The sequence below is a fragment of the Chenopodium quinoa genome, unplaced genomic scaffold (genome assembly GCF_001683475.1).
Source record: "Chenopodium quinoa cultivar QQ74 unplaced genomic scaffold, ASM168347v1, whole genome shotgun sequence".
Lineage (NCBI taxonomy): Eukaryota > Viridiplantae > Streptophyta > Magnoliopsida > Caryophyllales > Amaranthaceae > Chenopodium > Chenopodium quinoa.
The window spans coordinates 1617847-1635823 of NW_018743050.1; the positions used below are offsets into that span (position 1 = coordinate 1617847).

At 32.8% G+C, this 17977-nt stretch overlaps 1 protein-coding gene across 1 annotated transcript; it reads left to right on the top strand.

The window, feature by feature from the left end:
• Positions 1-11073: 11073 nt before the first annotated feature.
• On the top strand, positions 11074-13316 carry LOC110730745 (benzyl alcohol O-benzoyltransferase-like). Its single transcript, XM_021910573.1, has 2 exons — positions 11074-11587; positions 12371-13316. The coding sequence occupies exons 1-2, from the start codon at positions 11135-11137 to the stop codon at positions 13250-13252; spliced, it is 1335 nt and encodes a 444-aa protein (XP_021766265.1). The 5' UTR covers positions 11074-11134; the 3' UTR covers positions 13253-13316.
• The last annotated feature ends 4661 nt before the right edge of the window (positions 13317-17977 follow it).

Consider the following 17977-nt stretch of genomic DNA (forward strand, 5'->3'; position numbering starts at 1 on the left):
TTTTTCATACCTATAAATTTATTATCTTCACTTCAAATCTTTTTTTGAGACAACATTTTTCAAAATGAGAAAATAAATATGAAACAGATAGAGTATAAAACATGTTATATCAAGTTGTTTTTACCAAAATTTAATTAATTATGCTACATTAAAATTATTTTATTGAACCTAAAATTAAATTATTTTCTATTTAAAATCTATCTTTATTGATTCGCTATTATGTTTTCATTCATTCAAGTTATTAATTTTATACGAATTGATAAGTATTCTTACTAAACTAAAGTTACTTTTGATGAACTTAGTTAACAACGGTTTGTTTGTATTTTTTTAAATAAAATATTTTTTGTATTTATGTGATAAAATTTATTATTTTATTCATTGAACGTAAAATAAACTGTGAATTTCCTCTCATTCACTATATACTTTGTTATTAAAATTCCTAATCCCAAAAAAATAATATTTTATGTGTAAAAGATTTATACTTTAATATTTCATTTGCCGATTTTTCATATGTGGCATTTGAATTATTTAATTTTAAAAGAACTTACAAATCTCATATTTAATTGGCTATAACTAAAATTTATAACCCTACATGGCGCGTTAAACAAATTTTATCCTACTTGGTTGCTTCATAGATCAGGATAAAACTCTCCTTTATATATACAGAGTTTAGTGCCTAGGCGATGTCGATGCCCAGATGGTTGATAAGATTTAGGATAAACTTTTGGCGTAAATGTTAAATACGGTCATATAATCTGTTTTGATGATTTATGTTGTAATATAAGAAAGTATTTTCAAGGCTATATTCTAAAATAAGAAGATCGAAAAGATGATCTTATGACAATGAAAGAGTACGGTGTGTCGTGATGTAAATCACTGACTTGAAAACGAAATTCCAGCGCAACCAGGGTGCACTATTGTATTCGCCGGCACGTTCCATAAGGTTAACACACCACTTCCACACAAAGGCACTTTTGGGTGGAAGGTTGGAGCCAAGTAACTTATGACCAATATAGAGTATGTGTTTAAGCAAGCTTGTGTTTGATATGTATTTTTTGTGTGTATCAAAATAAAAAAAACATCCTCCAATTTATAGAGATAAATGAAGAAGATGAAAGATCATGGAGGAATCTTCTATGAACAAAAAAAGAGAAATCAGAAATATTATGGTGATTTAAAACACCATAATCAACCTCTTAAATGGGGGGGTTACAAGAAATCAAACAAGAAGAGGAATCCAAGGGAACCGTTGGAGTCCAACAGACAAACACGCGCACGATCGGGCAAAATCACTCCCTTTTTTCCAGACGTCTTCTCGCGCCCGGTCGGGCGACAAAACTCTAGAATTTTACAACTCTTCTCGCGCTCGATCGGGCGGGTCTCACTCGGTCGATCGGGCGCCCTGTCGGGCACCCATATCTAACCCTTTGAATTTCTTTTCTTTATTTCCAACAATCCCCCACTTAAGGAAGGGAAGAAAAGCCAACAAAAGATGAGGATAAGCAACATATTGGGCATAAGAGGATATCAATACATAACACTTAGATATTACATAAGTAATTTGAAATCTAGTGCTTAGTGAAATGAGAGAGTGAATTACAAGTATGAGGGTGGACAAACCTTGAAATTCTTAGACTCTTGATCAAGGAGTGGACTAGCCTTGAAACTCCAAGATTTAATTCAAGACCCCCACATCACATACCTTTCTCCAAAAATTTACTTGAACTCCGCGAAAAGATATGCTCTTTTATAGCCTAGCATATTCACCTTAGGTTTAGTGGAAGATCTAGGAAATCCGCCCAAGTTTTCCATAGAAGATGGCTAGTCTTCACAACCACACAGGCGAATCACAAGCACTTCTCAAAAGTACTTAGTCAACGGGGTTAAAAAATGTTCATAAGAACTCAATAAATGCTACATTGTAGCCATTTACCCCACATGACCATGGATTCATTAAGAGCTTAACGCTCAACCTCACAATAATCATAAACAACGGTGACCCAAAGTTTTATTGCGTCCACCCAAACAATTGGATTCATTAAGAGTTAAAGGACTCAACCTCAAACAGTGGATCAATCAAGTGCGTCTCTAATAGCACCAACCAAAAATGGTTTATTGATCCATTAAGAACTCAAAAGAGTCCAGCCTCAAACAAGCATTACAACACATGCCATAGAGATAGGAAAGTAATGCTTTTCCACGTGGGCTTAAGTTCTATCCCCCTCGACATTTCTACAAATTATCAAGGATTGTGTTACATGTCCCGAATTTCCTTACCATAGTGCAAAATTATTTTGCTAGAATATTTTTTCCAATAAGGAAAACTAGCATGTTTTCAACATCAACTTAATTTGCACAGATGGTTAGAAAAATATATCACTTAGTTTTCACCATTAAATGAATAAGTAATAAGACAACGAACCCAAGACTTGAAATTTCAAAACCTTAATCAAGTCCAATCCTTGAAAATAACATAGCCGCATTAGTGAACTTTCTTCATCAACCATCAATTACCAACACTTGCCTTCCGAAAAATTTGAACAACTTTTCTCAAAAGCTAGTGTATTTCACACCCTTCGTACCTAAAAAGATACTTAGTAAAAGATGAAATAATTTAAACAACATTAGTCATTCACTATTAGATTTGTAAAATATTGCACTTCAACTATTTCACAAATATATGCTATGCTAAAATAAAATGCAATGCATGTCACTATCACATTGCTAAATGTATTAGCATACTCCACTCAAGACATACTTTAAGACCTCTTTAAAGTACATACACATAATTCATGCTAAAACATACTCCACTCAAATGATAACATGAACAACAAATATCATATCATCGCATAAATCTTTCCAATCACGAAACATGTATGACACTTTGGAAAAAACCAAAGCCGCTCATAATAATCATTATTATTCTGAAAATAATAAAACATATTATCATAATCCAAATCGTGAAAATTGCTCAACATAATTGGAAAGATAAGAAGTTCAAGAAAGTTGGTAACTACAAATCACATGTGATTCTCAACACCATCACATTACTCACATTATAGAAATAGCACAAAAAATATATATTACCTTGAAGCAAGTAGTGAGAAACAAACTTAATCACAAGTATTAGATTCTCACAAGGTACTAACCACACTCTTGTACCACTCCCTAGGTAATAATTTTAAGTCAGCTCATACTTGAACTTATAATTCACACTTGAACTCCCAATTCACATTTCTTATCTTCAACATGGAACTCACCAACCAACCCACTTAAGTCATCACTTAGAAGGGTTAACAAACTTCAACCACTAGAGGGGAACTTATCATCAAAGACTAAATTAAAGATCCAAAATAATTAAGTCACCCAAGTAAGACCTACAGCATTCCATTAAGACAAGAAAGACAAAGTCACCTTTACTCACAAATTTAGCCTTGATCATTCCCAATAACACTTAGTGAATTGACATTGAAAAGACTTTAGAAGAAATATTAGGAAACACACTCCATAAAAAGATAGGAGAACTCTAGGCAAGTTAGAAATTATCTAACTTATCCTCAATAATTTCTTTCAAAATATCCAATCACTCACGTCTTCAATTCATTAAGTTAAGGAAACACTCTTCATACATTCCATAGAGAAACCAAATCAAGACAAATAAATAATAGTCTTTAGCATAACTAGTCACTTTCATGCTTTGCATCAAATAGAAAAGAAACTAAAAATAATGTCTCTTATTCCTCTTATAGTCAACTTGTTTACTCATAAACAAAATAAATGCATATATGGAAATAAAGCAGTCAAGAGACATGAGAATTTCATATGCATAGCCAATCTCTCAAACATGACATAATGCATAGAATTGCTAAAAACAAATTATTAAAGTAAAGGAGATAATTCAATTGTGATGCATGGAGATTGCCAAATATTATGGTACATGTGGTATATGGAGACAATCCAACATTCACAAACAAAGTCATGGAGCATACTATCAATTGCTTAAAAAGCAAATCCAAAATATCAAATAAACCAAGACTTTGAGTCCAACATTTATTCTCATATACTTTTCCCCTACATTGGACGGTAGAAATCTTCAACTTAAGTATTGAAATTGGACATGGTAAACTCTATTCCTTTCACATGGGGCATATAAGGACTAAATTCCTACTACAAAATTCTACACTCATAGAATCATAACCCCCACATGCCAAAGTTAAGTCTAAAATCAAAACATAGTTGATAATGGATAAAAGAAATATGTGAACATACCTCCATAGTGCCTCTAATAATTTACCTTAGCGATCAATGAAGAACTACCCAATGACCACCACTTGTAGTGATTGTGCATCCACTAAGTATTTTGAGCTTCTTGAAGCACATTTGAATTCATGTTATTTGCTTGAAACATATTGACATTATGTGGAGATTTACTAGGCATAGCATCAAAAGAAATAAAATTCTTAAGAATCACGTTCCACACATAAAGAGATCGATAATGATACTTTAAACAAATGCCAATAATAAACCAAATCGAACCAAGTAAGAACAAGAATGAACAAAACATGCAATAAGAATTAATAACTCTTGAAAACTCTCTCTGAACAATTAAAGAAGTAAAATAATCTATCCATTGAATAATAATTCAAACATTATCATATTTCAAAAATTCATCGCAAGGTTAACACAACTTAGTTAACATACTAAAATATCAAAAATAGACACCAAAAGTATTTCAAGAGTATTAAAAAATTAATAAGAGTAGCCATCCATTCCCAACAAGAACTATGACACCACTAAGAGTCACAAATACAACAACCACTAAGGATGTTCTCCATGGAAACGATTCACATATGGCTCTTAGCTTCACAAAATAATCACATAATTCTCATTCAAAAACTTCTCATACTTAATAAATTGAAAGAATTAACACAAGTTTTAGAAAAGAAGTATGCAAAAAGAGCGTTATCATGAGCATGAACAAAGTCTCCACAAGCAACGTGAACATATATATGTATATCAACACATATGTACCAAAAGTAATAGAGTTTGACATTGCATCACACTCCACATAATCACAAAATTCATGGTAAAACTTACAATTTAACAAGTCTAAAACAACCATGAACTATTTATTAAAAAAGGCATGTAAACATTAGGAACACAACATATTGCTAAAAGAAATTTAATCTAAAGCAATACCCTAATATTTACTTTCTCAATGAACAAAACAACACATATGTTCAAAAATCAACAAATTGGTAAATAAAACCAACTAAAGTATTTCTAAGTGCTAAGTTCAAACCACAAACATAGAACAAAGACATAGAAATAATCATGCCATGTAATATCACACATATATAACATGGATTATACTTTAGCCTATAAACTAACACTAGTAGAAAAAAGCAATTAGCCACCGGTTCAAAACCCCCCTATGCCACCGGTTTTGAACTAGTGGGCATTTGGGGGTGGCAATAATCTGATGCAAAAGCCACCGGTTCAAAACCGGTGGCAAAAACAAGTATTGCCACCGGTTAACCGGTGACAATATGACTTCCCGCAAATTTTTATTTTTGGGTATTAACAACTATTGCCATCGGTTAACCGGTGGCAATAATGCCCTAAAAAAACAAAAATTTTTTTTTTTTTTGCATTTTTTCTCTTAAAATGTACCAGAAACATATATATATGCATAATATACATGAAAAACACATATATTCATCAATAACCAGTAATTGTACACTTTTTAAGAGTGAAAAAACTAAATTAAAAATTACAAATAAATTACTCATACAACCCATTCCAATTTACAAGAACTAAATTTATCAAATGACATAAAACAAATGTTTAAAACATCAGCCTACTCTTCAAAGGATAATATACAGGTGTCTTGATTCCCTGGAGCATTAGTAGCAGCATTTCTTGATAATCAAAAGATGACAAACAATGAGTATGGGATTAGGCTAATTAGTCTAATTTCTAAAACTAATCTTTAAAAAAAAAACAAAAAAACCACCCTAACCAACGACCCACCCACGACCGACGACCCAGAACACACGACCCCCCAACCACCACCAACCGTCACCCCACTCACACCACCAGCTCCAACCCCAACCCAAACCCTCACCCAGACCGCATCCAACCCACCACGACCCATCAACGAAACCAACCACGACCCATCACCCAAACCCACCACGACCCCTGACCGCACCCACAACCAAACCAAAACCCTACCCAACGCCAAACCCACCACGAAAGCAACCACAAAAGCAACAAAAACCCTACCCTAAAATCAATTGAAAAAAAACCCAAAATCAATTCAAAAAAACCCCAAAACAATTCAAAAAATCAATTCGAAAAAACCCCGAAATCAATTTAAAAAAACCCCAAAATCAATTCGAAAATCAATTAACCCCAAAATCAATTCGAAAAAACCCAAAATCAATTAAAAAAAAACCCAAAATCAATTACCCCATAATCAATTCAAAAAATCCCAAAATCAATTCGAAAAAACCCAAAAAAAATTCAAAAATCAATTAACCCAGAACCCCTAACCTCAAATTATTAAACCCAATAACAAGCACTAACCTCGGACTTGGTGGCGGCGGTGGTAAGTGGCGGTGGCGGTGGTGGGCATGAGACAAGAGAGAAGAAAGGTCGGAGAAGAGAGGGGAAAGAAGAAATTAATAAGTAATGAAACCAGAATTAAAGATCTACACAGATGAGGTTTGCTAGAGGAGAGAGACGAAGTGGTTGTAGAGAGGGGAAAGAAGAAGAGAGGGGAGAAAGGTCGGAGAGAGAAGGAGGATAGAGAAGAGAGGAGGAGAGAAAAGATAGAGGCACCTAAGAGAGAAGATGAGGGCTAATTTAGGGTTAGGGTATATAAAGGAGAGCTAAGGAACAAAAGGCCGGTTTTTTTTTTATTTAACAAGGCCACCGGTTTTGAACCGGTGGGATTAATGGTTTACCCACCGATTCAGTTTGAACCGGTGGCAATACTCTCCCCTCAAAATCCCGCCCATTTTCCCCCCTTTTTTCCCACCGGTTTTTAAAAACCGGTGGCCTTAAGTCGGTGTCAATCTTCTTTTTTCACCTAGTGTAATAATCATGTAACAAATACTACATAATGGACAAAATAAGCATCTAATATTGTAATGCCATAAATCACAACTCATATATTTGCCAAGATGATTATTAGAATTAAAATCACGTGTTAAGCATAATCAAAATAAAATTAGTTTTGAGAGGACCTCCCTTGAATTAATTCAATTGTCAAAGATGTGCATTCTCCGTAGTACGCCCAAATTTCCTCTCCAAAAATGCAGCTTAACATTGAAGTCATAACTCCAAACCTTGAGCAGTTATCAACAACCCAACCGTTGAAAATGAAGCTTCATATGTCCCGAACAAACTCCCAAAATTTCAGCCCAAACCGACAACGATTGACCTTTGATCGGGGTCTATTTCCGGGACTGCTCCCAGAAAAACGTGAACAATATTTTTTTTCCCAAGAAATTGTTTTTTCTTGACATCATCCAATCTTTCAACTAATACCCAATTAGTAGCAATGAAAATATGGAATTTCGTTTTCAATTTTTGTAATATAAGGAAGTATTTTCAAAGCTATATTCTAAAATAAGAAAATCGAAAAGATGATCTTGTGACAATGAAAGAGTACGGTGTGTCGTGATGCAAATCACTGACTTGCTTGAAAATGAAATTTTGGCGTAACCAGGGCGCACTATTGTATTCACCGGCACGTTCCCTAAGATTAACACACCACTTCCACACAAAGGCACTTTTGGGTGGAAGGTTGGAGTCAAGTAACTTATGCCCAATATATAGTATGTATTTAAGCAAGCTTGTGTTTGATATGTATTTCTTGTGTGTATCAAAATCAGAAAACATCCTCCAATTTACAGAGATGAATGAAGAAGATGAAAGATCATGGAGGAATCTTCTATGAACAAAAAAGATAAATCAGAAATATTATGGTGATTTAAAACACCATAATCAACCTCTTAAATGGGGGGTTATAAGAAATCAAACAAGAAGAGGAATCCAAGGGAACCATAGGAGTCCAAGGGACAAACACGCGCCCGATCGGGAAAGCTCACTCCCTTTTTTCCAAACGTCTTCTTGCGTCCAGTCGGGAGCTAGGTCAGGCGCCCGATCGAGCAGATCTCGCCTGATCGTGCGGCGGAACTCCAGAATTTTACGACTCTTCTCGCGCCCGATTGGGCGGGTCTCGCTTGGTCGGACGCCCATATCTGACCCTTTAAATTTCCTTTCTTTATTTCCAACAATTTATATAGTAGTGTACTTTTTGTAATTTTGTTTGTAAATAAATATCTATGTTATTCTTGACTTAATTGAAATTAATTTTATTGAAATTAAATTATTTATACTGAAGTGAGAGTATTTGTAGAAAACTAATATTTATTTTACTGATTTGAACTTATTTTTATACTTCCTCGGTTCTTTTTTACTTGACCTGCTTTGACTTTTACACTATTCACCACCTCTCCTTTGACCGTCTTTTGTGAATGATATGTAAGGAAAAATATATTCATATGATATCCTTTTTAATTCGTCTCAATAAGTACTATCGTAATATACAACTTTTATAATTTTTACTTATGTAGAATTAAAGTTATTGATCGCTAAGATTTTGTATTGGCAAGCGTGATAAAAGAAACAGGTCAAGTAAAAAAGAACAGAGGAAGTATATTCTCTATTTTTCTAAATAAATTAAATATAGGATTTTTTTTTTAAAAATAACACCACAAATTTTACAAAAAATAGATAATAACACCACAAATTCTCAAACTTTAAATATAACACCACAAAAAAAATCCGAATTGGATTTCACCACCATGAAACGGATTCTTGGATGGAATCCGTTAGTGGGGCCCGTACAAGACACGTGTCAAGTGTCTAGTGGTTTAAATAAATATTAAAAAAAACCTAACCTAGCCATCCCACCATCTCTACACCACCTGCCTTAACTGTCGCTGGCATCCACTGCCCCAACCAAATCCGACGAAACCAACCCCTTTGACCTTCGATCCACCACTTTGCCCCTTCTCCGTCCCCGAAAACTACCTTAAGCCCTCCAAACCACCGCAAAAACCATCCCTAACCGCCGCAAAATCCACCCCATTTCCCGATCTGCCGCAAATTCCACACCCATTTCCCCTAGTTTTGCGAAATTGGCGGCCAAAACCGACCAATCGAGGGTTTTCATGGTCGATTTCGGCCGTTTTGAGGGTGAAAGGTAAGGAAGGGTGGTTTTCGAGGTTGGTGATTGCTGTGGTAGGTGGTTAATTGCAGTGGGTATGAGGTGATTTGTGGCGGTTAAGTAGAGTTGGGGTGGTTTTCGGGGATGGGGAAAAAGGGAAGGGAGAATTTCGCCGGGTTTTGGGGAGGTAGGTGACGCCGTCGGCTTGGGTTAGGCGTTTACGCGACTGTAGAAGGTGGTGCTGGTGGTGGAGTTGGCTGGGTTTAGGTTAGGGTTTTTTTTTAAAAAAAAAATTTAAACCGTCTTATCGACACGTGTCCATCGTGGGTCCCTTTAACGGATTACATCTAAAAATCCGTTAGATGGTGGTGAAATCAATTTTTTTTTTATATTTTTGTTGTGTTATAATAAAAATTTGAAAAATTGTGGTGTTATAATCCATTTATTGTAAAATTTGTGGTGTTATTTTTTTTTAAAAAAAAATCCTTAAATATATCTATGTTATTATTAACTTAGAATTATTTTTATTGAATTTAAATTACTTTTATTGAACTAAAAGTATTTTTTAGCAATGTTAACTATTTTTTATAAAATAAATTAATATATTATTAATGGATCTTATTTTAAAGAAAATTTTCAAATAGTTTTATGATGGAAATAGAACTGAGTTATAGGATATTTATTAAAAGTTATTATTAATTTTTATATAAAAAATATTTGAAGTATATCGACAATAAAACTCTATACAACATTTTTCTCTTAAAAAATCTATCCAAAATTTGCTTACTTAGCATCACATGTGTCATAATAATACTAACTTTTTGCCTACATGGCATGACACTTGGCGAATAACTGGAATGAGTATCGTTGTTTCATGGTCTAGCTACGAGACCGACTTTATTTATTAGTGAGATAATATGATATTAAAATGTTAAAAGATTATTTTTATTGAACTTAAATTACTTTTATTGAATTGAAAGTATTTTTTAGCAATGTTCACTATTTTTTATAAAAATAAATTAATATATTATTGATGGATCTTATTTTAAAGAAATTTTAAAATAATTTTATAATGGAAATAGAATCGAGTTATAGGATATTTATTAAAAGTTATTATTAATTTTGTACAGATAAAATATTTGAAGTATATATCGATAATAAAACTCTATAAAATATTTTTCTCTTAAAAAATCTATCCAAAATTTGCTTACTTAGCATCATATGTATTATAATAATACTAATTTTTTGCCTACATGGCATGACACTTGGCGAATAACTGGAATGAGTATCGTTGTTTCATGGTCTAGCTGCGAGACCAACTTTATTTATTAGTGAAATAATATGATATTAAATTTTTATAAGTTAACATTTAGAACTATTCGTCGACTAAGAAGGTTCCGCAATATATTTTTCACCCAAAAAAAAAACATTATGTTTTTCAATGAATATTAGTGAATTCAATCATGGTCAATGTTTTTAAATTTGACCAAATAAATAGTAACCACGACAAAGAAAATGAAATGAAAATAGTATTATTTTGTGACCAACGCTCGAGGTCTTTCTATTTTATACGAAGTAGTACTTATCCAGTTTTGTTCCATTTTTATCTCTTTAACTAATGAGAGTTGCTTGTTAGCCACCTCCTTACGCCCTTCAATTCTTTGACGAAATTTGTCCATTTTATTTATATACTATGTCCTTTAATTGAATCTATAAAATTATTGCTTGCTTGATCACGTGGTCGATCTAAGAATATGCTTCAATCTTTATACTATAAATAATATATGGACGTTAACATATATTCTACAACTTCATAATCTCATAGATTTCATTTCATACACCTCTATTAAGCTTGATTATTAGTATTATTTGACGTCTAGACGACCAACTAATATGGCTCTTATGGTACATGATATGACTCCCCTAGTGTTAAACGTAACACGAGGCGAGCCAGAGCTAGTGTGCCCGGCTGAGCCTACACCAAGGGAGCTAAAACCGCTCTCGGATATTGATGACCAAGAGGGTCTTCGATTCCATATGCCGGGCATAATGTTTTATAGGGCTGATCCCTCCATGGAGGGGAAATACCCGGTGAAGGTGGTAAAGGATGCTTTGGCTAAGGCTCTTGTGGTTTTCTACCCTTATGCTGGTCGGTTAGTAGAAGGGCCGAATAGGAAGCTAAGTGTCGAGTGCACGGGTGAGGGTGTACCCTTCATCGAGGCTAGGGCGGATGCAATGCTTGAAGATTTTGGAGATGAAATTCATCCTCCATTTCCTTTGGAGGATTTGCTTTATGACATTCCTGGTACTAATGGAATGCTTGGCACCCCCTTGCTAATAATCCAGGTACTTGATATTAATCCATATCTATAGTCCCTTTACTTAATAAAATTTTTATAAGCTGGCTATTTGATTGTAATGTGATAATTTCAATGATTGAAAGTGTAGTATTTCCCATATCTTTGAAAATTTGCGTCATTATGTTTTTCACTTTATGAAAAGCTGTATTGAGTTACCAACCTACCTTGTGTTTTATTAACATATAAATCATTTACGTGGTAGCACGAAAACAAGTATTCAAGGGTTAGTTGGTAGGAAAAGGAGGGAAACTGATCTAAGAAAAAGTTATATTGAGTTGATAGATTTGTATATATTATAGTATGTGATTTTAAGGGGAGTTTTTTCCCGTGTTTTTAGAGAACCACGTAGGATTTAATTTTCTCAGCGCGCCATGTAGGATTATGAATCTTAATAGTAGCCAATTAAATATAAGATTATTAATTTCTTTTTATAATTAAATAATTTAAATGTCATGTAAGCAAAATTGGCGAATGAGATTTTAAAGTTTAAATTAATTAAATATTATATATTATCTTTTAATATTAGGAATTTTATCTAAATATATAACAAATTTTAGGCTCATAAAAAAAAAAAAAAAATCAAACAAACCGTTCATCTAGTTAAATCTATAAAGGACGGGGTATCATATAGTTTTATTGGTAATTTACAACCATTCTTCATCCAAATGACCTAATATGTTGCATAGCCTTATTTCCATTGATTTTATAACTATTTAAAATATCTAATAAAAAAAAAATCACTTGCTTTTCCATGTTATGTGATACATAGGTAACTCGTCTAAGATGCGGAGGATTCATAGTGGCCCTTCGAGTAAACCATGTTATCAACGACGGTAGTGGCATAATGCAGCTAATGAACGCTATAGGTGAGATAGGGAGGGGCTTTGCCACCCCAACCATCCTCCCCGTTTGGGATCGCGAACGCTTAACTGCTAGAGACTCCCCAAAAGTCACCTTTCCCCACCCTGAGTACGACCAACATCAAGTTATCAACCACCAATCCAATGATCAACTCGAGCTAATCCAACAGTCCTTCCTCTTTGGACCTACCGAGCTTGCTGCCCTACGCCGCCATGTCGCTCCTCAAACTAAACAATTCTCCTCCTTCGACATCATATGTGCCTCCTTGTGGCGTTGTCGAACCATAGCCCTTACACTCGACCCTGGTCAAGAGGTACGTCTACTCTTTGCTGTGAACGCGAGGAATAAATTTAATCCTCCACTAGCTAAGGGATACTACGGGAATGCATGTGCATTTCCGGCTATCTGTGCTAAAGCAGGGGATATATGTAACAACAAAGTTGGATTTATTTTAGAACGAATAAGGAACACTAAAAATGAAGTGAATGAGGAATATATGAGATCTATTATGGACCTTATGGTAACAAAAGATAGGCCAGAATTTACCGTGCATCAGTCTTACGTGGTGTCGGACCTTAGGCATTTAGGGTTTGCAGACGTTGATTTCGGATGGGGGAAGCCGGTTTTCGGAGGGCCGGCAAGTAATGGTTCGGTCCCGGATGCAAGCTTCTTTATATCCTTTAAGAACAAGAAAGGGGAGACTATGATTATGGTGCCCATTTCCTTGCCTCCGTCTAAAATGGATGTTTTTGTTAAGGAATTGCAGGAGATGCTCCAAGTTCATCCATAAGAAAAGTTCTCTAAAAAAAACAGTTGTACGTTAATTTATTGTAAGACGGCTATAGTTAAAGTTATGTTAAAAGTACCTTTGTACTACAAAAGTTATTATTTTTCAAATAATAAAATTTATCTTACAAAAATCTTATAATGTATTAGATTAGTCATATTAGCCTTTATAGTATGTAATCATGAATGTGTAAAAACTTACATATTAAAATAAAATTTAAACTAACGACAAATTAAAAAATTACTCTTTAAAGGGTTAAAGTTACCATAAAAATAGTTAAAATTATTCTTAAATGAACCGTTTTACAATATAATTAATATACACCAGCCTTACACAAGACTTATTGATAAATAATCGTTTTTTTTTCCCTTTTTTATTGCCATATTGGCAATATACAATGCCTAGGAACATGATATGGATCCTATATCAAGCTTTGGTAATAATTCTAGAGGTTTTGGCCCAGCAAACAATTTTATTACAATAGTACTATAGGATTATGGAAACCATTCATACAGTGGCGGATCCAGAATTTTCGAACTGGTGAGTCACCATCAATAACTGATCACTTGTTTCAATCCAAAAATTACATATATGTATATATAAAAAAATATATTTCACCAAATGATTTCAATCAAAAAATAGGACATAAAAATCCATACTACAATAGTACTTAAAAATTCATTCTTACAAGTCGAAAGTACGTATTCCAAATAAATAACATGTTACAAACAAATAATACTATAAAATTATTACATTAAATTAACTTTATTATACAAGAATTATTAAAAAATTATACGGAGTACACAAAAAAAAAATAAAAAAAAATAAAATAGTGAGATAACTTAAGAGACCTGTTATTAAATATAACAGGTCTCTTTAATGAAAAAAAAAAAGCAGCGCAACAAATATTCATATACAATGTCAGCAGAAAAGAGACATGTTATCTAAATAACCATTCTCTTTATTATTTTAAAAAATCTGACAAAGTGCTAGGCGGCAATAGCAGCAAAGAGACCGCCTATCTATAATAGGAGGTCTCTTTGATATTTTTTTTTTAAAAAAAAATTAATTTTTTTTTTTTTTTTTTTTTTGCTGATGAGTCACGTGTCTCACCATGCACCTACATAGTTTCGCCTCTGCATTAATATGAAAGTATGAAACGTATATCACATATACTAGTATCATATATTTTAAAATTTCTTTGTTTGTTCATTATTGTATAAATATTAATTTATTATTGTAAGGTTGGTTGTAACTATTGTATCTTTGTATGTAATCTATTAAATAAATTCATAATATATTATGGAAATAGTATATATTAATTTACAAAATTTTACCACCTATAAGAATAAAGAAATAAGTTGCTACAGTAGCGATTATAGCAATAGGGCCAGTAATTATGAAGTTAGACTATCCTCATGAGTCATCGCATATTTAAGTTCAGCTACCCAAAGTCCCAGTGCACCATGCAGCCGAAAAGAACATAAGGCATGTTTTAATCAATATGGGTAAAAACAAAAAAAACAAATACTAGTGTTTGGAAAAGAACATATATATGTTTGACAAAAGAACAAGTTTGTGTTTAACTTTACAAAGAATATAAAGTCTATACAAAAAGAACGTGATAATATTTTTAAAAAAAATTATTTTCATGGTTACTCAGGTGGTTGAATGTATTTGAAAAAGAACCCTATGTTTGACAAAAGAACATTTTTGTGTTTGACAAAGACATAAATTCTTTACAAAAATAAATAAATATGATAATACATTAAAAAACATGTTTGTGTTTGACAAAGAAATAAATTCTTTACAAAAATAAATAAATAAATAAATAAATATGATAATACATTAAAAAAAAACATGTTTGTGTTTGACAAAGAACATAAAGTATTTACAAAAAGGACATGATAATACATTAAATAACATGTTTATTTTCATGGCTACTCAAGTGGTTGAATTTAAAATTTTCTTTATGTAAAAATATTAAAGAATATATAATTCAAACTCAAAGAACATAATGATCAAACTCAAAAAACATATTATGTTCGGGTTCTTTTATAATGTTCTTCGTTTTGCCCTTCTTTTAAATATACTTCATATTCCTTCCAAATACACCATGCACATGGTGCACCTAGATGCACCAACCATGCATTAAATATATTATGGGTCACATTATCATATTGTACTGTGTATTTTTGTTAAATTACCTACATTCCAATTCAATTGAAAATAAGATATTATCTTCTCCAAATTACAGTTGGACCGCATGCACATTGATCGTAAAAACTATGTTGATTTCATGAAACTAGAATTAGATATTTCTCTTATTCAATCTAAGTGCAAGATGTTGAATTTTGTAAAACAAAAAAGAAACAACTCTTATGTATAAGTAATTTCAAAAGGATTGTTCTCAAATCAATAATAGCAGTTTTAGTAGTAGTAACAGCAATATCAGTAGCCATTAGAGATGGCAAAAGCTAACACGACACAATAAACAAACCGGACATGAAACAATTTGGTTAGTGTCAAGGGTTTGAAACACGTATAATAGAAAAAACAGCACGACACAATTTAATTTAATTAAATGGTAAAATTGGCCTCAACACTCTGAACTTTAGCTTGGGTGCACTCAACACCCTGAACTAAGAAAAATAGCCAAAACACCCTGAAGTATTAGCATGGGTGCACTTAGCACCATACAAGAAATTTTCCGGCCAAGAGTGCCCGGATTACGGCGACTATTTTTTTTAACAAAAAAATATTTTTTTATAATTTTTTTTATTTTCTTATTATTATTATTATTATTATTATTACTATTATTATTATTATTATTATTATTATTACCACTACTACATTTAAGGGCGAATGCAACGCTCAAATCCGTTGCAACAGGGCCCAAAATCCGTCGCAATAGACCTAATGCAACGGATTCATACCGTGACATCTGCTGGCGTGGCAATAGCTCTAATGCAACGACAGATAGACCTAACACAACGGTAACCATTTAGCCGTCGCATTAGCTATCTATCTAATGCAACGGCAACCACATATATCTAATACACAACGACAATATAGCTAATACAACGACCATTATAGCAAATGCAACGGCTAAATGGTTATTCATTCTAGACTAACAAAAACCTAGAAATTACACTAAAACCCAAAATTCCAACCTCAAAACACATAACAACAACAAAAAATGAGAGAGAAATTGAGAAGAATTACACATATTTTGGATGATTTCTCAAAAACGTATTGTTTGTTGGCGGGACGACGACATTAATGGGGACAACTTTGAATTGAGTACATCGAGAGAGGATTCCGGCCAACAACATAGAATTCAGGGTGATAGAAGATAGATGGTGCATTCTCCATTGCCTTATAGTCGCCGTGTCCTGGTTGTTAACTCCAAAAATTGAACTTAAGGTTAATTTGTGAAGTATTAAGTGGAGATTGAAGAACAATTGATATTGAAAATGGAGAAGATAGTAACCATGTGAACCGATTGGGAATAATAAAAAGCAGTAGCCACTCTTCCGTAATGAGGGAAATGGGTTTTATTTTTAATTATTAGATTGGGGCGGGATTTCAAATTTTTGGGAAAGTAGTGAGGCGGCAAACCTAAAACTTCAAGCGCCGTTGTATTAACCTACAATGTCTTTGTATTAGCCTATCTGATGCGACGGCACATTGAAGTCGTTACAATATCCGTTGCATTAGCCATTTATTAGAATGAGCCGTTGCATTAGATTTTTCTAATGCGACGGAAATGAAATAACCGTTGCATTAGATCTTCTGTGGCTGTTGCATTTGCTCGAAAATGTAGTAGTCTACGAAAATACCTCAATTTGCGTGTTGTTATTTTTTTGACGGAAATTGCTCAGATTTTGAAAAAAAAAAACAAAAATACCTTGTTTTGGGTGTCGAGAAATATTTAAGTAGCTAAGACACGCAAATCGAGATATTTCTTGACACGTAAAACTGGGTATTTTCTTTGCAAATCCCGAGTTGAATTTGGACCCAATAAGAGTAAAAATGACCTCGAAACCAATATGCAAATCGAGATATTCCTCGACACGCAAACCGAGGTATTTCCATTATTTTTTTGCGAATTCCGAGCTTAATTTGGATCCATAAAGGGTAAAATTGACCCCAAAACCTTACCAAAACAATTTCCGTCACAAGAAATAACAATACGCAAATCGAGATATTCCTCGACACGCAAAACGAGGCATTTCCATTACTTTTTTGCGAATTCCGAGCTTAATATGGATCCATTAAGGGTAAAAATGACCCACAAAACCTTACCCGGACAATTCCATGACAAAAAATAACAATACGCAAATGGAGATATTCCTCGACACGAAAAACGAGGTATTTCCATTATTTTTTTGCGAATTCCGAGCATAATATGGATCCATTAAGGGTAAAAATGACCCCCAAAACCTTAATTTCCGTAAAAAAAAATAACAACACGCAAATTCAGGTATTTTTGTAATAATAATAATAATAACAATAATAATATTAAATAATAATTATAATAATGATAATAATAATAATAATAATAATAATAATAATAAATTAAATAAATTAAAATAAAATAAAATAATAATAATAATAATAATAATAATAATAATAATAATAATAATAATAATAATAATAATAATAATAATAATAATAATAATAATAATAATAATAATAATAATAATAATAATAATAATAAGAAGA